This window comes from Pan troglodytes, chromosome 1 (assembly GCF_028858775.2).
Source record: "Pan troglodytes isolate AG18354 chromosome 1, NHGRI_mPanTro3-v2.0_pri, whole genome shotgun sequence".
Lineage (NCBI taxonomy): Eukaryota > Metazoa > Chordata > Mammalia > Primates > Hominidae > Pan > Pan troglodytes.
The window spans coordinates 189,905,169-189,929,947 of NC_072398.2; the positions used below are offsets into that span (position 1 = coordinate 189,905,169).

General features: G+C 43.7%; 1 protein-coding gene across 50 annotated transcripts in view; it reads left to right on the plus strand.

Moving 5' to 3' along the window:
* SCMH1 (Scm polycomb group protein homolog 1) overlaps positions 1–24,779 on the plus strand; it is a 214,383-nt gene that overhangs the window by 177,641 nt on the left and 11,963 nt on the right. For all 50 annotated transcript variants that reach the window (XM_063781942.1, XM_063781958.1, XM_063781937.1 and 47 more), the window contains 2 exons: positions 15,024–15,224; positions 17,312–17,503. In XM_063781942.1, coding sequence (XP_063638012.1) covers positions 15,024–15,224; positions 17,312–17,503 — 393 coding nt within the window. The remainder of the gene's footprint in view (positions 1–15,023; positions 15,225–17,311; positions 17,504–24,779) is intronic.

A 24,779-nucleotide genomic window follows, 5' to 3' on the forward strand; every position in this document is an offset into this window, starting at 1 on the left:
GGTAGAATTCACGAATGAACCTATCTAAGCCTGGTACTTTCCTTTTTTGAAGGTTTGGGTTTAATTAATTCAATTTTTTAATAGATATAAACCTATTCAGATTGTCTATTCTTGTTTGAGTTTTGGCAGACTGTCTTTGAAGGAATGAGTTCATTTCATCTAGGTTATCAAATTTGTGGACATAGAGTTGTTCATAGTATTCCTTTATCTGTTTAATGACAATAGGATCTGTAGTGATGTCCCCTTTATCATTTCTGATTTAGTAATTTGTGTCATCCCGCTGGTTGTTTTGTTTTTTTGTTTGTTTGTTTGTTTAGTTAGCCTGGCTAGAGTATAATTGATTTTATTTATCTTTTCAACAAACCAGCTTTTGGTTTCATTGATTTTTTTTATTATTATTATTTTTTAGACAGAGTCTCGCTCTGTCACCCAGGCTGGAGTGCAGTGGTGCGATCTCAGCTCACTGCAACTTCCACCTCCCAGATTCAAGTGATTCTCCTGCCTCAGCCTCCTAAGTAGCTGGGACTACAAACGTGCACCACCACGCCCGGCTAATTTTTTATATTTTTAGTTGAGATGGGGTTTCACTGTGTTAGCCAGGGTGGTCTCGACTTCCTGCCCTCATGATCTGCCCGCCTCAGCCTCCCAAAGTGCTGGGATTACAGGCGTGAGCCACCACGCCTGGCCTGTTTCCTCTATTGATTTCCTGTTTTTGATTTCATTGATTTCTGCTCTATAATCTTTACGATTTTTTATTTTCTGCTTACTTTGGATTTAATTTGCTCTTCTTTTTCTAGTTTCCTAAGATGGAAGCTCAGATTGCTGCTTTTAGATCTTCTTTTCTAATATCTGCATTCAGTGCTATAAGTCACCCTTTAAACACTGCTTCTGCTCTATCCCACAAATTGTGATAAGTTTTATTTTCATTTTCATTTAGTTCCAATTTTTTTTTTTTTTTTGAGATGGAGTCTCACACTGTCACCCGGGCTGGAGTGCAATGGTGCGATCTCAGCTCACTGCAACCTCCACCTCCCACCTTCAAGCAATTCTCCTGCCTCAGCTTCCCAAGCAGCTGGGATTACAGGCGCACGCCACCACACCTGGCTAATTTTTTCTTTTTCTTTCTTTTTTTTTTTTTCTGAGATGGAGTCTCTCTCTGTCCCCCAGGCTGGAGTGCAGTGGCCCGATCTCAGCTCACTGCAACCTCCGTCTCCTGGGTTCAAGCAATTCTCCTTCCTCAGCCTCCTGAGTAGCTAGGATTACAGACATGTGCCACCATGCCCAGCTAATTTTTGTATTTTTAGTAGAGATGGGGTTTCACCATGTTGGCCAGGCTGGTCTCGAATTCCTGACCTCATGATCCGCCCACCTCAGCCTCCCAAAGTGCTGGGATTACAGGTGTGAGCCAAGGCACCCAGCCTAATTTTTTTATATTTTTAGTAGAGACAGGGTTTTAACATGTTGATCAGGCTGGATTCGAACTCCTTACCTCAAGTGATCCACCCACCTCGGCCTCCCAAAGTGCTAGGATTACAGGCATGAGCCACCATGCTTGGCCATTTCCAAATATTTTTTAAATTTCTCTTGTTACTTCTTCTTTGACCTATATGTTATTTAGAAGTGCATTGTTTAATCTCTGGTGATTTTTTTCATGTATCATTCTGTTGTGTTCTGAAAGAAGACATTGTATGATTATTCTTTTAAAATTTGTTCAGGCTGGGTGCGGTGGCTCACGCCTGTAATCCCAGCACTTTGGGAGTCTGAGGCCAGTGATCACTTGAGCTCAGGAGTTTGAGACCAGGTTGGGCAACATGGTGAAACCCTGTCTCTACCAAAAATTCAAACAATTAGCCAGGTGTGGTGGCATGCACCTGTGGTCCTAGCTACTCAAGAGGCTGAAGTGTGAGGATCACTTGAACCTGGGCGACAGAAGTTGCAGTGAGCCAAGATCACACCACTGTACTCCAACCTGTGTGAAAGAGTGAGACCCTGTCTCAAAAAAAAAATGAGAAATTTTAAAAATTAAAAAAATATATTCAGATGTGTTTTATGGTCCAGAATGTGATCTACCTTGCTGAATGTTCTACATGAGCTTGAAAAGAGTATGTATCCTGCTGTTGTTGGATGAAGCCGTCAATAGATGCCAACTATATTTCAGTTGATTGAGGGGCTATTGAGTTCAATTATGTCCTTACTGATTTTATATCTGTTTGATGTGTCCATTTCTGATGGGGGGTGTTGAAGTCTCCAACTATAATAGTGGATTTATCTGTTTCTCCTTGCAGGTCTGCCTGTTTTTGCCTCATATATCTGACACTCTGTTGTTAGGTATACACACATTAAGGAACGATATGTCTTCTTGGAGAATTGGCCTCTTATTATGTAATGCCCCTGTCTTTCCCTGATAATTTTCCTTGCTCTGAACTCTACTCTGTCTGAAGTTAATATAGCTACTCCAGCTTTCTTTTGATTAGTGTTAGCATGGTATATCTTTCTTTACCCATTTACTTTTAATCTATATATGTCTTTATATTTAAAGTAGGTTTCTGGTAGACAACATAAACTTGGGTCTTGGTTTTTAAAAATTTTTTTTAAATAATCATTTACATTTACACCTTAGCAGAATTCAAGCTCCTCTCATCCTCCTAACCTGGTGATCTTTCATTAGCTTTACAAAGACAGTTTAGTTTTGGGGAAGGGCTATTATCGTTTAAACTATAAACTAAATGTCTCCCAAAGTTAGCTTGTCCCAAGCCCAGGAATGATTAAGGGCAGTTTGGAGGTTAAAGATAAGATAGGAGTTGATTAGATCAGATCTCTTTCACTGTCATATTTTCTCACTATTACAATTTTTGCAAAGGTGGTTTCAGATGAATTAAGATTAAGGAAAATAGGCCAGGCATGGTGGCTAACATCTTTAATCTCACTACTTTGGGAGGCCGAGTTGGGAGGATTGATCACTTGAGCTTAGGAGTCGCCAACAACATAGCAAGACCTTGGCAACAAGGTCTTGGCACCTAGGCAACAATGTAGCAAGACTTCTCTACTAAAAATAAAAATTAAAAAATTAATCAAGCATGGTGGTGCATGCCTGTAGCCCCAAGCTACTCAGGAGGCTGAGGCAGGAGGATCACTTGAGCCTGGGAGATTGAGGCTGCAGTGAGTTATGATAGCACCACTGCACTCTAACCTAGGTGACAGAGTGAGACCCTGTCTCAAAAAAAGAAAGAAATTTTAAAAAAGGTCATAATTAATTTTGTCTTTACTTTTTTCTTCTCTGATGCTCTTCCTTTCTTTATATAGATCGAAGTTTCTGATCTATATCATTTTCCATCTTTCTAAAGAACCTCTTTTAATGTTTCTTGCAAGGCAGGTGTTCTGGCAACACACTCCCTCAATTTTTCTTTGTCTTTTTTTTCTCCCTCACATTTCAAGAACAGTTTTGCAGGGTACAGAACTTTAGGTCGGTGGGTTTTTTTCTCTCAACACTTTAAATATTTCACTCTCTTCTTGCTTGCATGGTTTCTTACGAGACATTAGATATAATTCTTGTCTTTGCCCCTCTATAGGTAAGGCAATTTTTTCCTCTGTTCTGTTTCAGTGTTTTTTATCTTTGATTTTTTGTAGTTTGAAAATGATATGCCTAGGTGTAGATGTCGGGGTTTTTGGCATTTTTCCTTCCTGGTATTCTCTGAGCTTCCTGAATCTGGGATTTGGTATGTAACATTAATTTGGGGAAAATTCTCAGTCATTATTGCTTCAATTCCTTTCTCTTTTTCTTTTCCTTCTAGTATCACCATTATATATAGATTACATCTGTTATAGTTATCCCACAGTTCTTGAATATTCTGTTATGGGTTTTTTTTCAGCCTTTTTTCTCTTTGCTTTTAATTTTGGGAGTTTCTTTCCCTTGAGATATATTTGTAAAGGAAAATTAGAAATTCTCTGGACCCCCCAAATTCCTTATGAAATGGGAGAGTTCCCTGACCTCCCTCGAAGGACATGCAATAGGGGTGTGGCTTGTCTTTTCAGCGCCGTGCACTCAAACCCCTTACAGGAGGGGGAACACGTAGATGGGCAAGTGCAGGAGCTAGGATAAGCACTTTTGGGGCACCGGCCCCACAGTAGCATCTAAGGGTGGGTGCCTGTAACTCCTGAAGCCCCAGTGGGCATGCTACAGTGCTCTTTTAGCTCTGCCATCCACAGATGGCTTAAGTGTAAACCAGCTCAGTGCCCTCTTGGTACCCAGGTTCTTGTCTGGCATCCAGGAAGAATCAGGTCACACACAGACTTGAAGAATGGTGAATGTGGAGGGTTTTATTGAGTGGTGGAGGTGGCTCTCAGCGGGATGGATGGGGAGCTGGAAAGGGGATGGAGTGGGAAGATGATCTTCCTGGAGTTTGGCTGACCAGCAGCTGATCTCCTCTCTGACCATCCCCAGCCAAACTCCTCTCCATGTTCAGATGCTCCTTCTCTTCCCTCCTTCTCTGCTGTGCCATTCTGCCACTCTTCTGCTCATCGATCCTGGGGTTTGGGGTTTATATGGGTACAGGATAAGGGGGCATGGCAGGCCAAAAGGCAACATTTGGGCACGAAAACAGGAATGCCTGTTCCCATTTAGTGCTGTGTGTTTCCAGGCTTGGGGGTGGGGCCTTTGCCAGGGAATTGCCCTCTTCTACCCAGTATTTCCCTGTCTCCTGTCTGTATCACTTATGCAACAGGGAAGGGTAAACCTGGGGGTTAAGCCATGTAACACCATCTTCCAGGTGAATAGCTGTTACTAGCATTATGCATTAGCCAGATCCCCAAAGGAAAGGTAAAAAGCCTCAGGCATCCATGAAGGACTGCCTGCACAGATCATTCACAAGTAAACTCTTTGATGGTCTCCCACAAGCAAGGACACACCAGCTGCAACTTCAGGTCTATAATCTAAGTCTAGCTCTTAAACTCCACACTGATAATGTCAATATCATATCTTCTCAGGTGCAGAACAAAGACAAAGGGGACAGTCATTCCTCCACCAACCCAGAGATGTCTGCATAATTGATTTTTACTTTACTCCATTTTTGCTCTTCAAACATTCACATTATCTTATGTAAAATGTAGATTTGCCAAGCACTTACTAAAGTCTCACAAGAATGTAACCATTCCCCTTACCGCCTACCTGCCCTCCTTTAAGAAAATGTATAAATAAGGCCGAGCATGGTGGCTCACACCTGTAATCCCAGCACTTTGGAAGGCCGAGGCGGGTGGATCACAAGGTCAGGAGATCGAGACCATCCTGGCTAACACAGTGAAACCCCGTCTCTACTAAATATACAAAGAATTAGCCAGGTGTGGTGGCATGCACCTGTAGTCCCAGCAACTCAGGAGGCTGAAGCAGGAGAATTGCTTGAACCCAGGAGGCGGAGGTTGCAGTGAGCCGAGATTGTGCCACTGCACTCCAGCCTGGGTGATAGAGCGAGACTGTCTCAAAAAAAAACAAAAACAAGAAAGAAAGTGTATAAATACTAAAATCCTGAAAGCCTCTTTGGAACAGTCACAGATGTGTCTGTGGCTCATATTTTCCCCAGACATACTCCAAAGCTAGCTTAATAAACCTTGATTGATTGAGACCATTTCTTCAGTCACTCATTCAGTTATCATGCTCAAATGCAGCAATTCTTGCCTTAGCATGTCTAACCTAATAATGGGCCAATGAAAGGCATTCATTTCATTTTTTTTCTTTTTCTTTTTCTTTTTTTTTTTTGAGACAATCTCCCTCTGTCTCTCAGGCTGGAGTGCAGTGTGCAGTCACAGCTCACTGCAGCCTCAGCTTCCCACACTCAGGTGATCCTCCCACCTCAGCCTCCTGAGTAGCTGGGACTACAGGCGCACGCCACCACACCTGGCTAATTTTTTGTAATTTTAGTAGAGACGAGGTTTTGCCATGTTGCCCAGGCTGGTATTGAACTCTTGAGCTCACTCACTCCACTGGCCTTGACCCCCCACAAAGTGCTAGGTGTGAGCCACTGTACCCAGCCCATTCTTTATTTCTGTTACAGTATTTTTGATCTCTGGTGTTTCTTTTTTATTTTTTCTTGGAATTTCCATCTCTCTGCTTACACTGCCCATCTGTTCTTGCACGCTGTCTAGTTTATTCATTAGAGCCCCCAGCATGTTAATCATAGTTGTTTTAAATTCCCAGTCTGATAATTCCAGCATCCCTGCCATATCTGAGTGTGCCGCTTTTTCTTCAAACTGTGTTTTTTGTCCTTGAGTATACCTTTTTTGTGTGATAACTGGACATGATGTACTGGGTAAAAGGAACCATGGTAGGGCCAGGCGCAGTGGCTCACACCTGTGATCCCAGTACTTTGGGAGGTCAAGATGGGCAGATCACTTGAGGTCAGGAGTTTGAGGCCAGCCTGGCAACATGGCAAAACCTTGTCTCTACTAAAAATACAAAAAAAAAAGAAAAATTAGCCAGGCATGGTGGTGGAGGCTGAGGCAGGAGAATCACTTGAACCCAGGAGGCGGAGGTTGCAGGGAGCCGAGATCACACCACTGCACTCCGGCCTGGGCGACAGAGCAAGATTCTGTCTCAAAAAACAAACAAACAAAACAACAACAACAAAAAAAACATGGTAAATAGGTCTTTAGTGATGTGGAGAAATGGGAAGCATTCTACAGTCCTATGACTAAATCTCAGTCTTTCAATGAGCCTTTGCCCCTGGGTGTGAACTTAACAAGTGCTTCTGGTCCCCGCCCCCACCTCTTTGGGTTGGATAGAATGGCCGGGAGTGCGGTATTTCTCTTCTCCCGAATGGAAGGCTAGCATTGGCTGGAGTTGGTTATTTCTCCTCTTCCAGATCAGTTAGGCTCTGAAAAATCCCTAATAGTTTAGGCTGTGGTAAAATAGTTTCTCCTGAGGGAAGACCTTGTTGAGAACAGAGGGCTCTAGTATATTTCAAAATGGTTCCTTTTCCCCTCTCCCTGCCAAAAGCATGAGGGTATTTTTCTCTTATATTTACTGTGAGAATCCGGTTGAGCTCCTGGAGGCAAAACTCACAAAAGTTTCCCCCTCCTCCCCAATGACTGGGACTCCCTGGAGTTTTAATCCCAAACTTCTTCACACTGAGCCTCTGACAAGTCATCAAGTACAGTTTAGGTTTTCCTGCCCTAGCACTGGTTCCAGAGACTTCGGCTTATTCACCTGTCTGTCTCTTCAAATTTGAGGGCTAATAGTTTGCCCTGAGACCTTACTTCTCTGACAGATCTAAGGATTGTTGACTTTTCAGCTTATTCAGCTTTTTACTGGTTGTTAGGATGGAGTGGCAACTTCCAAACTCCTTATGTGCCAGACCTTTCTCTGAATTCTTTTAATAACCTCCAATTCTAATTTAATGGATCTAGTAAAAAAAAAAAAAAAAAAAAAAATGACAGTATACACAAATATCCTTATGACCTCAAGATTGGGAAGGATTTTTAAAATAAGACAATAAGCATAAACTATAAAGGAAAAGATCAATATATTCTATATTAAAATGAATACAGCTCATCTCTGCACCACATGGCATCAGTTGGGGTAGCTCAATTGGGGCTTATGATAATTCCATTCACATAACTAGCAGAACTCATGTTGCCTGTTGGTTCTCGCCAAAGGGTAACTTGGGCTTTGCCATACCATGGTGGCTGCGTTCCTAGAGCAAGTTTCTCAAGAGATAGGAAGTGAAAGCTACCATTTTCTTAAGGCCTGAGCCTCAAACTTAGCATAGCATCATTGCCACCATATTCTATTGATCAATCAGTCACAGAGCCTAGATTCAAGAGGAGAGGAGTAGACCCCACCTCTCAATAGGAAGAGGGTCAAATAATATGGGCCATATTTTAAAACTACCTCTCTATTCTCTGGACATGGATTATTAACATTTTTTCCACTTGCAAAATTTATTCTTGCCCTCACAAGATTCCCCATCAGAAGTCTCATCCTTTTACACCAGTAGGCTCAAGGTCTAGGATCTCATCATCTAAATCAGGTCCCAGTACACGAGGCCTCTTAGGTGTGGTTTGTCAAGGATACCTCCTTCAGTGTGGTTCTTCTAGTCCCGACGACCTGTGAACTGAAGAAATAAGTTGTCTGCTCACTACCTACCTAACACACAGTGGTGCAACAGACACGAGGTAACATTTATAGATGCTTTCTTTTCAAAAGGGAGGAAACCTGAAGGCATGCAGCAGTCACTGGTCTATAGAAATTCTGAGGCCGAGCGCGGTGGCTCACGCCTGTAATCGCAGCACTTTGGGAGGCCGAGGCGGGCGGATCACAAGGTCCTGGCTAATACAATGAAACCCTGTCTCTACTAAAAATACAAAAAATTAGCCGGGCATGGTGGTGGGTGCCTGTAGTCCCAGCTACTCAGGAGGCTGAGGCAGGAGAATGGCATGAACCCAGGAGGCAGAGCTTGCAGTGAGCTGAGATCGCACCACTGCACTCCAGCCTGGGCGACAGAGTGAGACTCCATCTCAAAAAAAAAAAAAAGAAATTCCGAAATCCAACTGGGCACATGTTGGCCAACTCCTTAATTAGGTCCAGTATTACTTTCTGGGAGTTGTTTTCCATGGATCTTGGTTTTATCCTCTGAATCATCCTTGTTTTCCGTAAGAAAACTGAGATTGCCTTTTTAGTTTCCTTCCTGCCTATATAAGGTTGGGCATCCAAAGGATTTTTTCCATTTTGTACCATCTTTCTTGCTTTTAGTCCAAGCTGTCAATGCTTCTGCCAGAATGATTCTCTTAGAAATGTGAGAGGTTTTTCAGCTAGGTGCAGTGGCTCGCACCCATAATGCCAGCACTTTGGGAGGCCAAGGTGGGAGGATTCCTTGAGCCCATGTGTTCAAGACCAGCCTGGGCAACATAGTGAGAACCCGTCTCTACAACAAAGTAAAAATTAGTTGGGCATGATGATGCACACCTGTGGTACCAGCTACTCAGGAGGCTGAGGTGGGAGGACTGGTTGAGCCCTGGAGACCGAGGTGGCAGTGAGCTATGATCATGCATGCCACTGCACTCCAGCCTGGATGACAGAGCAAGACCCTGTCTGTAATTTAAAACCAAAGAAATTTGAGGGGCTTTCTTTGAACTGTCAGAGTTCACTTCATTAGACAAAAGCCACAACTACAAGTCTTTTAATGATAAGCCCTTCTCTACTTTGGGCTTCCTATTCAGCTGCTGTGGGACAGTACTCTTAAGATTCTTAAAAATCCTGTTGTTTAAGGAAAAGAATCTGTGAGGCTTGCCCTTAAGATTCTTAGAGAACCTTTTAGGCCTGAGAGTCTGCACAGCATAGAGTTACATCTTTCTTACATCTTAAAGAATTTTACTGTCCTTTTCTAGAGTCGAAATCCTTTCATAATTTATAGTTTTTTGCCTTATGGAGAGACTGGAAATAAGAAATTTTATTTGTAAATTCTGCAAGGCCTGGGGGTATGTGGAGGGGTGTGTGTACATGTTTTTAAGCTCATCTCTTGTCTTGCATTTTATCATAAGCAGGGAGAGGCCAGGTGATACTTTCATTACTTTGTCTGGAAATCTCCTTAGCTATTTCCTTGAGTTCATCAGGAATATTTCTTATTTCCATGTTACTATAGGCAACAGTCCTGTCACACTTTCAACACTTCCCCTTTCATCGATCTTCCAATAAGATTTTCTTCACTTTCCCTTAAACCTTCACTGACAGCCTCATTAAGAACCTTTAGGCCGGGCGCGGTGGCTCACACCTGTAATCCCAGCACTTTGGGAGGCCGAGGCAGGCGGATCATGAGGTCAGGAGATCGAGACCATCCTGGCTAACACGGTGAAACCCCGTCTCTACTAAAAATACAAAAAATTAGCCAGGTGTGGTGGCAGGCGCCTGTAGTCCCAGCTACTCGGGAGGCTGAGGCAGGAGAATGGCGTGAACCCGGGAGGCAGAGCTTGCAGTGAGCCGAGATCACGCCACTGCACTCCAGCCTGGGCGACAGAGCAAGACTCTGTCTCAAAAAAAAAAAAAAAAAACCTTTAGGCTTCCATTAAAACTCTCCTCGAGTCTCCTTCAGTTTTCACTGACACTCTGTGTGGTCCTTTATGCTTCTTTCTGCTCCCCAGGTCCAGAGCCAATGCCATGTGTGTCAGCCTTTTGTTACTGCAGCACCCTATTTCTGGTATCAGAATCTGTCCCAATAATCTTTTGCCATGTAACAACCACCACAAAATTTCATGGTTTAAAACAACAATGTGGGCAGGCCTGGGTGGAGACAGCTTGTCTCTGTTGCATGCAGCGTCAGCTGGGGTGGCTTGACTAGGACTGAAGGATCCACTTTCACCACATGGCCAACCAGCTCGTTCTGGCTGTTGGTTTAAATGGACCTCCCTACAGGGTGGCTTTGCTTCCTCACACATGGTAGTTGGGGTCTCAAAGCAAATGTCCCAAGAAACAGGAAGTGGAAGTTGTCAGTTTCTTAATCCTTAGGCCCAGAAACTGGTACAGTGTTGTTTCTGCATAGTCTAAAGGCTTTATAGTTCTGCCTTTTATATTTCATCATTTAATCCATATAGATTTTTTTAAATTATCACCAGACTAGTTATATTATTTCCTTTTTGTGTATTTTAACTGAGGTAAAGTTTCTACCTTTAGTGAAATGTACAGATCTTAAGCATACAATTTGGCCGGGCACAGTGGCTCACACCTGTAATCCCAGCACTTTGGGAGGCTGAGGCGGGCAGATCACGAGGTCGGGAGTTCGAGACCAGCCTGACCAACATGGTGAAACCCCATCTCTACTAAAAATACAAAAATTAGCCTCGCGTGATGGCACGTGCCTGTAATCCCAGCTACTCAGGAGGCTGAGGCAGGAGAATCACTTAAATCCGGGAGGCGGAGGTTGCAGTGAGCCAAGACCGCACCACTGCACTCCAGCCTGAGCGACAGAGAGAGACTCTGTCTCAAGAAAAAAAAAAAAAAAAGCCTACAATTTAATGAGTTTTAAGCACCCATGTGACTACAACTCCAAGGAAGATGGAAGACATTTCTGCCACCCCCGAAGTTCCCTTATGACTCCTTACAGTTGGTCTCCACTTCCACCTTTATGCTGATTTTTATCACTGTAGATTAGATTTCCCTATTCTTGAACTTACTATAAATGAATCATACTATATGTACTCTTTTGTATCTGGTTTATTTCACTCAGTGTTTTAAAAAGCACCCATGTTCTTGTGCCTATCAGGAGTTCCTTCTTTTTTACTGCCAAGTGATACTCCATTAAATGAGTATACACTCACGTATTACTTAATCATGGGGATATGATCAGAGAAATGCATCATTAGCCAGTATCCTCATTTTATGAACATCATAGTACATCGATCTTCAACCTTTTTGGCACCAGGGACTGGTTTTATGGAAGACAGGTGTTCCATGGACCAGTGGCAGGGGGGATGGTTTCAGGATGAAACTGTTCCATCTCAGATCATCAGCCATTAATTAGATTCTCATAAGGACCACACAACCTAGATCCCTCGCATGCGCAGTTTACAATAGGATTCATGCTCCTGTGAGGATTTAATGCCACTGCTGATCTGACAGGAGGCGGAGCTCAAGTAGTAATGCTCACTCGCCTGCTGCTCAACTCCCGCTGTGCAGCCCCTTTCCTAACAGGCTGTAGACCCCCGTATTGGTCTTCAGCCTGGGGGTTGGGGACCCCTGTCATAGCGTACTTACTCAAACCTAGATGGTATAGCCCATTGCTCCTAGGCTACAAACCTGTATAGCATGTTACTGTGCTATAGGCAGTTGCAGCACAATGGTTAAGTATTTTTGTATCTAAATATGTATAAAGATAAAAAGGATACAGTAAAATTATGGTTTAAAAGATTTTTTAAATGGTACACCTATACAGGGTACTTACCGTGAATGGAGCTTGCAATACTGGAAGTTGCTCTGAGTGAGTGGTGAATGAGTGGTGAGTGAATGTGAAGGCCTAGGATATTACTGTACACTACTGTGGACTTTATAAACACTGTACACTTTGGCTACACTAAATTTTTTTTAATTTTCTTCAATAATAAATTAACCTTAGCGTACTGTAACTTTTTTACATTATAAACTTTTTAACTTTTTGACTCTTTTAATAACACTTGGCTTAAAATACAAACATACTTTATAGCTGTACAAAAATATTTTATTTTTATCTTTATTCTGTAAGCTTTTTTTATTTAAAAAACTTTTAGATTTATTTTATTTTTTTACTTTTTAAACTTTTTTATTAAAACCCAAGACATACACACACATTAGCCTAGGCCTACACAAGATCAGGATCATCAATGTCACTGTTTCCTATCTCCATATCTTGTCCCACTGGAAGGTCTTCAGGGACAATAACATGCATGGAGCTGTCATCCTGTGATAACAATGCTTTCTCCTGGAATACCTCCTGAAGGACCTGCCTGAGGCTGTTTTACACTTAACTTTTTTAATAAGTAGGAGTACACTCTACAATAATGATAAGAAGTATACTAAATACACAAATCAGTAACATAGTCATTTATTATGTTACCAAGTATTATATACTCTACGTAATCCTATATGCTATATTCTTTTATATGCCTGGCAGTGCAGTAGGTTTGTTTACACCAGCTTCCTCACAAACACATGAGTAATGCATTGTGCTATGACTTTACATTGGCTACAAGGTCACTAGGTGATAGGAATTTTTCAGCTCCCATGGGAACACTGTCATATATGCAGTCTGCCATTGACCAAAATGTCATTATGTGGCATATGACTGTACCACAATTTGTATCTCTTCTCTTTTTGGTGGATATTTGGGTTGCTTCTAGTTTGGGGTTATTATGAATAAACTATTAGGAACATTCTTATAGGTGTCTTTTCGTAGACACTTGTTTTTATTACTCTTCTTATCTCTCTGGATTCCTGCATTTTTAGTTATTTCAGTAAAAGAGTCACATTACTAGATGTGAAAATCCTGTTTCTTAAAATACTCCAGTTAAACCTTCTTTTATTAGCTCCCCCTCACACTCACCTCCAGAGGCACCAACTCTGCCGATTATTAGGCCTTTTGCAAATTATGAGAGCGTGGTTCTCATCACTCCCCACTCCAGCTTTAGGGTATACAGCTTTGTTGGGTCTGTTGAGTCAGTCGCTACGTTCCCAGTCCGCTTTCCACCTTCCTAATTTTATTGTCATCTCCTCTCTTATTATCTGGCTCATTTTAGTGAGTTTTTGGAGAGAACAGAGTTAAATGTATTCGTTCAATTCATCTTGTTTACCCTTTTCTTCTTTTTGTTTTTATGTTTCTCCTGTCACTTTCCACATATCACCTCCCTACTTTCTGTTTTCCATTTCTTCCGTCCATGTTGGTTCTCCTTAGAATTAGAATTATGAAGGTGGAGAATCCTCAGAGAGCATCTGGCTCAGTCACTTCATTTTTCAGGTGGTGAACCTGAGACCCAAGGAGAACAACAGTCCATCCACAGGCCACACAATTACTGCTCTTATCTTTTCTACCTTTAATAGCAAAGAGACTTTTGCCCTTCTACCCCTTCAGCTAGTGAGCCACAACCACACAAGAAAGAATAGTACCCGCTACTCAAATGGGAAGCTGGAAAGCAGATGGAGGAGAAAATGTCATTGCTGACCAGGTTGCTGTGGGTCCTGAGGAGAGAACAACTCCAGAGACAACTCTGTTAGGACTGCCTCGGTCTCCTGTGCCCACTGCACCCCTTCCCCACTGCAGTGCCAGGTGGAGGCCAGTAGCTAGGAGAGTGCTTAACCGTCTTGGGACCCTCAAGCTCTTTTCACTTTTTTTTTTTTTTTAAAGACGGAGTCTCTGTCATCCAGGCTGGAGTGCAGTGGCGCAATTACAGCTCACTGCAGCCTTGAACTCCTGGGCTCAAGCACTTCTCCCACCTCAGCCTCCCAAGTAGCTGGGACCACAGGCACATGCCACCACACCTAGCAAATTTTTTGTAGAGATGTGGTCTCACTGTATTGCCCAGGCTGGTCTCAAACTCCTGGCTTTAAGTGATCCTTCCGCCTCAGCCTCACAAAGTGCTGTGATTACAGATGTGAGCCACTGCACCCAATTTTTTTTTTTTTTTTTTGAGACCAATTCTCACTCTGTCCCCCAGGCTGGCGTGCAGTGGCACAATCTCGGCTCACTGCAAGCTCCGCCTTCCAGGTTCAAGCGATTCTCCTGCCTCAGCCTCCCGAGTAGCTGGGATTACAGGCGCCCACCACCATGCCCGGCTATTTTTTTTTTTTTTAATAGAAACGGGGTTTCACCTCTTCACCAGGCTGATCTCGAACTCCTGACCTCGTGATCCACCCGCCTCAGCCTCCCAAAGTGCTGGGATTACAGGCGTGAGCCACGGGTGGCTCACGGCCAGCCCAACTTTTTTTTTTTAATCCAATTTTTTTTTTAATTTTTGCTATATTTTTTGGGCATGAGTGTTGATGTAGAAGATAACAAAGGGACCCTAAGGCCCAAAACAGAAAGCAAGGCAAATGATCAATGGTGCAACTATTCTAAATCCAATGACATACATACACACACACACACACACACACACACGCCCTTGCTAATACTGCCATTGCCCCACAGCTCCTTACACATATATGGTAAGAGGTACAAAGAATATGTGAGGCAACCAAGTACAAAAAAATGGAAGTACGTACAAGAGGGGAATTGTCTAGATTTTCTTTTCAGTGCACAGAAGACAAAGTGCAAACTCTGTGTCTTGGCCTTTGGTCTGGGCCACTCTTCCAGTCTTCCCACAGACTTTGATCATGCAGTTTGGGTTGGCAGTAGCTGGGCACAGCCTTTTCTTGACCCTCCACCCTCTACCTCCCACAGCATTTCACCAGCTCAGCTGCTAGGAATTCTGTTAGGAACCAGAGGCCAAGGTATAAAAGATGGAATAGGATGCTGTTCTCTGACTTCTCTATCCCAGAGACTCTTGAAGCTTCTTTGATTCTTTGTCTCCCATAGTTTGTATCTACTTGAACAAGAATGGCAGCACAGGCCCCCACTTAGATAAGAAGAAGGTCCAGCAACTCCCTGACCATTTTGGACCAGCCCGTGCCTCTGTGGTGTTGCAGCAGGCTGTCCAGGCCTGTATCGACTGTGCTTATCACCAGAAAACCGTCTTCAGCTTCCTCAAGCAAGGCCATGGTGGTGAGGTTATCTCAGGTAAGCACACTTTGGCTCATATTGCCTCCCAGCCAGAAGGACCCACCTTCTCAACTGGTTGATTTCTTGTAAGGCATCCTGGTTCCCACTTCATACCTGCAGGCTCTGGAAAAATGTGAAGGTATTCCATTCCTCATCTCCAACCCCCCAAGAGCCCCTCTGAGCCTTATGCATACCTCTGCCAAGGAGAATACCCACAGATTCTGCTTCACTGAGCCTCTAAACTGATTCCCCCCATCTACCTGATTGACCTGTCCGTACAGAAAGTATAGGAGAAAGAATCCAGAGGGGGCTATGTTGTGGCAGCAGGAGGGTTTCTCCAGACTGTTGCAGCCTCCCACCTGGTTTCAGGAACCACTGAACTCCTCTATCATTCCTTTGATTCCTTAGCTTCCTCGTCCTAAACCAGGCCCAGTAGAAGAGAATTAAATCCCAGGGTGGTTGGGAAAAGTCATTTCCTTTTTCTTTACTGCTATGAGAGTTTGATTCAGTGACACAGTGTTTTTTGCTCTCACAGAATACTCATTTTTTCTCCTGTGTCCTGATTCTGTTTCAGTTTTCCTATATCCAAAATCCTGTTTAGCCACTAAACCTATGAAGACTTGACCTAGAGCCTTTCAGTCTTAACTGATGCTATTCCATAATCCCCTGCCCCTCCTCCCTAGCAGGTTGTAATAACCAGCTTCAGGAAACCCCGCTGGCATGGAAGACTCCATAAATAACCAGACTGTATTATTTTAGCAAACATTTATTGAACCGTTACTATGTGTCAGGTGATTGCCAGACACTGGTCAGGAGAAGGGGAGAATAGAAGATGACAGCTTAGGCTCCATACCAGTGAAAAAGAAAGAATATACATAGCTAACTGTGAGAAGTGCTGTAATAGGGAAATGTATACAGAGTGGTGTGGCAACCCAGACTAGGGAGTACTTGGCTGTGAGGAGGATGGAGCAGACAGGCAGGGAATTTTTATAGAAGACTAGGAACTGGCCAGGTGCGGTGGCTCACACCTGTAATCCCAGCACTTTGGGAGGCTGAGGTGGGCAGATCACCTGAGGTCAGGAGTTGAAGACCAGCCTGGCCAACATGGCAAAACCCTGTCTGTACTAAAAAAAAAATACAAAACATTAGCCAGGCATGGTGGTGCACGCCTGTAGTCCCAGATACTCGGGAGGCTGAGGCAAGAGAATTGCTTGAACCTGGGAGGCGGAGGTTGCAGTGAGCTGAGATCGTGCCATTGCACCCCAGCCTGGGTGACAGAGCAAGACTCCGTCTCAAAAAAAAAAAAAAAAAGACTGGGAAGTGCCTGGGAAATTAAGCCTTATGTCCCTTCTGAGGCCCAGCCTACTCCCTGGTCTCTTCTTTGTTTCTTTGTAGTGGTCTGTAAGAACCTGGCCTTCTTTACTGCCTCTCTTTAGCTGCTCTCCTATACCCCCTCTGGGGTTCTTCTTCTGCCTCAAAACTGGTTCTTGAGAATGACCTATCTCCCCAAATCCCCATGTCCTTGCTGCCCTCAGAGACAAATACACAGGTCTTTGCTTTTTAAGGTTTATACTGATACATTTTTATAGAAAAAGATGATAGGAAGTAAACTAACACCAAGCATGAAACAGTTCCAAATGTTGCCAAAATTCTAGTGCCCTTATGTAGATCAGAAATTGTGTACCCATACCATTGCTGGCTATGGCTATATTCTACTCTTCTGCCGAGCTTCTCTGTTCTTGGGCAGTTCTTGTGAAAATAGCACCTTAAATGAGCAGATTTCCTGGGGGAGATCCAACCAAGTGATGGAGCAGAGAGAATTATATTCACAGTTGTTTTCACAAGTTGAATAAAATCATTCCAGAGCCCAGGGTGCAACAGACCTGGCCTGGCCACTCCCATATTTGCAAGCCCTTTACAGTTGGAGGCAAAAATCAAAGCCCTCGAGGGAGGGAGTTAAAGAGAGGGAGGGAGGAAACGTGGGGCACTGATTCCCTTTGTGTAACCAGGTAAGCCTGAGACAAGCAGTGGGCTGGACTCGTCCTGCCTAGCGCTGTACTCCACTGCCAGGCTGACATGCTTGGCCCTGTTTACTCACTCCACAGCCGTGTTTGACCGGGAACAGCATACCCTCAACCTCCCAGCAGTCAACAGCATCACCTACGTCCTCCGCTTCCTGGAGAAACTCTGCCACAACCTTCGTAGTGACAATCTGTTTGGCAACCAGCCCTTTACACAGACTCACTTGTCACTCACTGCCATAGAGTACAGCCACAGCCACGACAGGTACCTACCAGGTAGGAGCTGGGATGGGGCCTGGGCTGAGAGTGGGGGACAGGGCTAGCAGCAGCACCTGCAGGGGCCCAGGGTCAGCCTTCAGAACTACTGGCCTGGCACCTACTATCCAGAGGTCTGCTTTTCTGTCCCTTACCTTTGCCATATCTGAGACTTTTCAGCCTCCTCTCATCTTTACTTTTTCTTCAGGATTTTGTTTTCTGTCTCTAGGATCACCCCTATTTCTTTCTAGATCCTTATCCCTAGATAAAAGGTGGTTCGCAATTCCCCTTCTGAGTTTCAGACTGCATGTGGAGCCACCAAGAAGTCACAGAACGTCTCCCAGTGTGAACCTGGCAGCAAAGGCCTAACACACATCTCCCTTGCCAGCAGGAAGGTTTAGTCTCAGGCTACAGATTGAGAAATTTGCTCCCTGGTGATTGGCCATCTATTCTTTCCTTTGGCACATGGCCCTAACTTCCAGCACTGCCAGTCTAGCAAGTCAATTCAAGTTCCTGCTATTTCTCACTCGGCTGGAAAATAACTTTCTTAGTTAACATACCAGACCCACAATGGGAAAGCAGATGCCGCGTGGCCAAATCAGTGACTAAGTACTTCCGAGAGAGATTAAAGATTCAATGGAACTCTGCGTCTCTCATCTGGAACCCAGGACACAGAACAAGGGAGGGAAGAAAAGCTCAGCCTTAAACATAGCAAGGTAGGTCATTACTGAGAGGGAGGAAAGGCCCTTAAAAAAGCCCTGCAGATTGTGTCCTGAGCAGAGAAATAGGGAGGGGTGCTGCCAGTGTGAGTGCTGTGCTGTCTGTTGATGGGAGGACACAAGTCTGAAAGTTGTCTTTTCCGACCTTCCTCTACACAAACAAGTCTTGTTCCCACACTGCCTTCCCTGGTGTCTTTTCATCATAGTCTTAACAGAATCACCTCCGATAAAAGCACTGCTTCTAGAGAATGTGCCCAGGGAAGTGACTGTTCCCCCATTCTCCTTCCCCCTTTCCCTCATAGATACTTCTGTACCCAAATCCGTATTGCTTATGTGACTTGCAAGCAGGTCAAAAAGATACCTGAATTTTAAATACTCTGTGGGGGCCAGACCATCTGATCCCTGCAGCCATTTCTATGATCCCCTGGCTGATCCTTTTCTATGGAGGGAACTTCTCCTCACCTAACCCATGCTAGATTGCTTTCTTTCAGTACCAGAGTCTCTGAGAAAAGAAAAAGGCATTCTGACTTGCAGTTACAATGTTGCACTGGGAGTCTGGACTGGGCATGGTAGAGCTGGTACAGACAAAGGCAAGTTTTAAATACCTCCAGTTAGGCATTCAGGAACTCTGATCTACATTTCAGACATGAAAGTTAGGCCTACCTGGGATTCTGAAAGAATGGATGCATGAATGGGGGTTAGCACATCCATGAGTGTAGCTGCTAGCTTAAAAAGAGATTTCTCAAAGAAATAGGAACTCCGAATTCTTAAATGGAATGCCATCATTAAGAAGTGAGAGAAACATACTGGTAGCAGCATTCAGAGACTGGTAAGGATGTACCTCATGGGCCTGCAGTCCCAAAAGTGGTTTGGGACTGGGGCATGACCTTTCCTGGGAATTCTGCCCCAATTTACATCTCTCTGATTCAGCCACTAGATAAGAGGAAGCAAACTTTAGCCAGACTCTTCTTGCCTCACCAACTAAGAGAAACAAAGACCAAGGTATCACATTCTGCCATTAGCTGCTACCTCTCCTTTCCCCATTTTCAGACAGATTGAGCCCACTTTTTGTGTCCTCCTCTGCTCTTAAGCTGTTTCTCATCGTGGGTGCTCAGCAACTTGTCTGCTCTCACTCTAGTTTCTATTTGCTTCCCTGAAATTAGCCTTTAACTATGCCCAGACAAGCCAGAGCCTTGCCTAAACTTCTAATTCCTCTGTGCTTCTTAGTGTATCCTTTCTGCCTGCTTGCCTGCTTGCCTGCCTGCCTTCCTGCCTGCTTGTCTGCCTTACTGACCCTTTGCCCCACCTCTGATATTATCATTTCCTGTGTTTTTCTGATTACTTACCTAAACCTCTGCCAAAGAGCTCGATCTGTACAAGAGCTGTCTTTTGCTTTGCCCTTTGGATCTGGTATTTATGACTCCTGCCCTTCTGCCTGGCTACACGCTTCTGCTAGACATACATAGGTACCACCTCTGTTATCTGGGTGCTTACTGGCCCTCCCCCTTTCCTATATCCTTGTCTCCACACTACCCTACCACTTGGAGTCCTGGCCCAACTGACCATGCACTTCCAATATAGCAGGTAGTCACCCAAAGCTCAGGGAGATTTCATATCCCATTAAGCTTTCCTACCTAAGTTGAGACTACTACTTTTTTCTCCAATGTTTTATTTTAAAAATTTCAAACCTACAGAAAAGTTACAAAAATAGAACAATAAGCAACCAGGAACTCTTTGCCTATCTTTACCACTTTTTGCAGTATTTACTTCATCTGTTTCTCCTAACTATATATACACATATAAATATACGTACTTGTTGAATACCTGTATATTTAAAATGTTTTTCATTTATTTACTGAACCATTTGAGAGTTAACTGCAGATGAGAGATTTTATCCTTAAATACTTTTGTGTTTATCTCCTAAGAATAAGGAACATAATAGTATTATTATGATTAAGAAATTTAACATAAATAAAAACTAATGAGGCCAGGCACGGTGGCTCACACCTGTAATCCCAGCACTTTGAGAGGCTGAGGCGGGTGGATCGTGAGATCAGGAGATCAAGACTATCCTGGCTAACACAGTGAAACCTCATCTCTACTAAAAATACAAAAAAAAAAAAAAATTAGCCGGGTGTGGTGGCAGGCACCTGTAGTCCCAGCTACTCAGGAGGCTGAGGCAGGAGAATGGCGTGAACTCGGGAGGCGGAGCTTGCAGTGAGCAGCGATTGTGCCACTGCACTCCAGCCTGGGCGACAGAGCGAGACTCTGTCTCAAAAAAAAAAAAAAAAACTAATGAAATTTAACATTAATAAAATACTACTAGGCCAGGTGCGGTGGCTCATGCCTGTAATCCCAGCACTGTGTGATGCCAAGGTGGGCAGATCACTTGAGGTCAGGAGTTCAAGACCAGCTGGGCCAACATGGTGAAATCCTATCTGTACCAAAAATACAAAAATTAGCTGGGCATGGTGGTGTGCACCTATGATTCCAGCTACTCGGGAGGCTGAGGCAGGAGAATTGCTTGAACCCAGGAGGCAGAGGTTGCAGTGAGCCAAGATTGTGCCACTGCACTCCAGCCTGAGCAACAGAGTGAGACTCCGTCTGAAAAAAAATAATAATAAATTAATTAATATACTATTAGCTATTATATAGTTCATATTAGAATTTCCCCTAGTTGTCACACTAATGTCCTTTATAGCTGTTTTTTCCTAATCCAGGATTCAATAAAGGATCATCCACTGCATTTAATTCTCCTGTCTCTTTAGTTTCCTTTATCTAGAACAGTTATCCACCTTTTTTTTTCTATCTTTCACGACGTGACATTGGCATTTTGAATAATCCAGGCCAGTTGTTTTACTTTAGGTCATCAAATATTTACAAATACTTACTCTGTGCCCGATTCTATACTAGACTCTAGGGAGACAGAGGTGAGACAGACTCCATCCCTGTGCTCAAAGAGCTGAGACAGGGAGAGATATGTGAACATGTATGTGGTGAAAGCAGAGCACAGAGGTACTCAGGCCCAGCAAAGCATGATGAGCAAGGAGTATGGTAAAAGAAGAAGTCAAGGGAGGATTCCTGTGGGAGGCAATGTCAGAGCAGAGTCTCTTCTTCAGAACTATGCATGTGGCTGGATCAAATAAGAGGCTGGTGAAAACTAAAAGAGGCCTAGCCAGGCACAGTGGTTCATGCCTGTAATCCCAGCACTTTGGGAGGCCAAAAGTGGATCACCTGAGGTCGGGAGTTCGAGACCAGCCTGGCTAACATGGTGAAACCCTGTCTCTACTAATAATACAAAAATTAGCTGGGCGTGGTGGTGCATGCTTGTAATCCCAGCTACTTGGGAGGCTGAGGCAGGAGAATCGCTTGAACCTGGGAGGCGGAGGTTGCAGTGAGCTGAGATCGCACCATTGCACTCCAGCCTGGATGACAGAGCGAAGCTCCATCTCAAAAAAAAAAAAAAAAAAAAAAAAGCCCCTTCTGGCACCCTAAAAAATACTGAGAATGGTGACAAAGATATTGTCCCTACCTTCAGTATTAGGGACAATATGAACATGTATGTGGTGAAAGCAGAGCACAGAGGTACTCTGGCCCAGCAAGGCATGATGAGCCAGGAGTATGGTGAAAGAAGAGGTCAAGGGAGGATTCCTGGGGGAGGTGATGTCAGAGCAGAACTATACATGTGGCTAGATCAAGTAAGTGGCTAGTGAAGACTAAGTAAAAGAGGCCCGGCCGGGTGCGGTGGCTCAGTATGAGGCAGGAGATTGTTAGGACAGTATTAAGCAGGAGATTGTATTGATTTCACTGGTCCCAGTGCCTATTAAGTTTAGCTATAATTGAAATCTACCCAGCATTAAACTCTGAGTCTGCTGTTTTGGGATTCTCAGGTTCCTCTCTGTTAGAGGAAGTGGTTCATTGCCCATGACACTGGTTCCTTGTGCCTTTCTTCCCAGTTGTCATCCTGGTCTTCTCAGTTAGTTATAAAGTGGTTCTCCTGCCAAAATCCCAAGATTCACAGTGGTTAAAGCCAAATAAAAACTGAAATATCAGGATGCGCTCTGATTCCCACATAGGTTTCCAGCCTAGAATTGTCAGAGTTTTAAGATGACGCAAATGCTCATAATTCACTGAAGCACACTGTCTGGCACACGTCCGCTTTTCAGGTGGACCTTCGTGGGACCACAGCTTAAACTTCAAGGTGTCAGGAAGACCTCCAAGGCTCTCCTCATCCAAAAGAGATGCACCTGATACTGTCCATCTTAATATCCTGTTTCTTTCCTTTGTTATAATTATAATAGTTGCTAATATTTTTAGCTACCTGTATTTTGTCATCTGCCTCACTATAGTAAATGTTCCATGAGGATAGAGACAATATCTTTTTCACCATTCTCAGTATCCATCATCCTAACTGTCATATGGTAAGTAATTAATAGTATTTGTTGAATGAAAGAGCAGTAAACGATGTGGGAAGTGGTTCAGAGAGGGATTTTTTTTTTTTTTAAACACTGAGAGTGATGTAAACATGCACAAGGACTGTGCTATGTCTTTGGGTCCTGCGTTGGTGTAAGAATTTTCTTAGATCAACATCTCTAGTTCCTTGGTCACTCAGTTCACACCCATAAAGGGGAAAGCTCGGTTATGAGCATGGAATCTTTGTATCTTGGAAGTGGAAAGTACTCTAGAGATGATCTAGTATCTAGCCCAACACATGAGGGTGGTCATCTGACCTCTGCTTAAATATTCCTGATGACAGGTTCTCTCTATCTTTGGCAATTGATTTTATTGTTGGGCAGTTCTGATTGCTAAAATGCCCTCCTTTTTTTGTTGTTGTTTTGTTTTTGTTTTTTGTTTTCTGTTTTTTGTTTTGAGACAGACTTTCACTCTCGTTGCCCAGGCTGGAGTGCAATGGCACGATCTCAGCTCACTGCAACCTCCACCTCCCGGGTTCAAGCGATTCTCCTACCTCAGCCTCCCGAGTAGCTGGGATTACAGGCATGCACCACCACGCCCGGCTAATTTTGTATTTTTAGTAGAGACGGGGTTTCTCCATGTTGGTCAGGCTGATCTCGAACTCTCAACCTCAGGTGATCCACCCATCTCGGCCTCCCAAAGTGCTGGGATTACAGGCATGAGCCACCATGCCCAGCCAAAATGCCCTCCTTTTAAAGCTGAAATCTGCCTTCTTACAACTCCTGCCCCCATTCTACTCTCTGTATTCCAAAAGAGCAAATCTACCTCCAATCTTCTTCTTTTCCCATGACTGCCCTTAGGGTGTTTCTCTCCCTTGACTTTTCTCCGGACGATGCCTTCCCATTGCCTTTCCCCTTTGCCATGATCTTGAGGTTCCTCACCACCACTCTGATCATCCTCCACTGGGAACTCTAATTTTTAAGGTCAGCTTTGCAATGTGATACTCTGAGAAGAGCTGCTTCTCACTGAAAATACATGCATAAGGGCTAGGTCCTTATCTATTTGTTTACCTCTGCATGTACCATAACTAGTATAGTGGCTGTCACACACACAAAGGGTGCTCAACAAATGTTTGTTTGATCCCAGTTGCTCCCATATCTGCAACATGTCAATAGTATATTTTACATTGACCCTAGGAAGTTTAAGCATTTTTCCTCTCCATTTTATAGATGGGCAAAGGAATCCTATAAAAAGGCAGTGATCATTGACTAATCAAGTCTTCCAGCCCCAGTCTTTGACACCTGCACCAGTGGTTTCAAAGTTTGTTTTGTTTTACCAGTAGAACTCCTTTTTTTTAAAAAAAAAAAAAAAAGTTTTTTGGCAAAGGTAAAATTATTTATAAAATTTGTATACACTCCAGTGCATAAAAATTAAAACCAGAGTAGTTTTGATAGAAGCTTGGATGAGGCCCATAGCCCTATTTACTTGGCCTCCCTGTGGAGGGTCCACAGGGCTCTGTAGAACACAGTTTGAAAGTATTGCAGTCTTCAGGCCAGGTGTGGTTGCTCACACCTGTGATCCCAACACTTTGGGGGACCGAGGTGGGCAGATCACTTGAAGCCAGGAGTTCAAGACTAGCCTGGCCAACATGGCAAAATCCCATCTCTGCTAAAAATACAAAAAAAAAAAAAAAAAAAAAATCAGTGGGGCATGATGGCATGCACTACTTGGGAGGCTGAGGCACAAGAATTGCTTGAACCCAGGAGGTGGAGGTTGCAGAGGAGTGCAGTGAGTTGTGCCACTGTATTCCAGCCTGGGTGATAGAGTGAGACTCTGTCTCAAAAAAAAAAAAAGTATTTGCAATCTTCTATTCTGGCACTGTCCTACCAAAGAGAGCCTCGTCTGATCAGCCTTGTCAGGACTAGGACCTCCCAGAGCTTTGGAGCATGATGCTTTCAGTACATCTCATTAGGATAAGATTTCATGACTTGACATCAGTCCAGATTTTCAGACCCTTCAACTCAGAATCTACGTCTCAGTGTTCTTAGCATTGCTGAAAGGAAGAGACACTCAGTGGTTTGCATCAGCATCTGGTAAGCCTCTGGCTTTGTCATCATAATTATTCTTCACATCTGTTAGCTCATGTGAGGCAGACAATACTATCC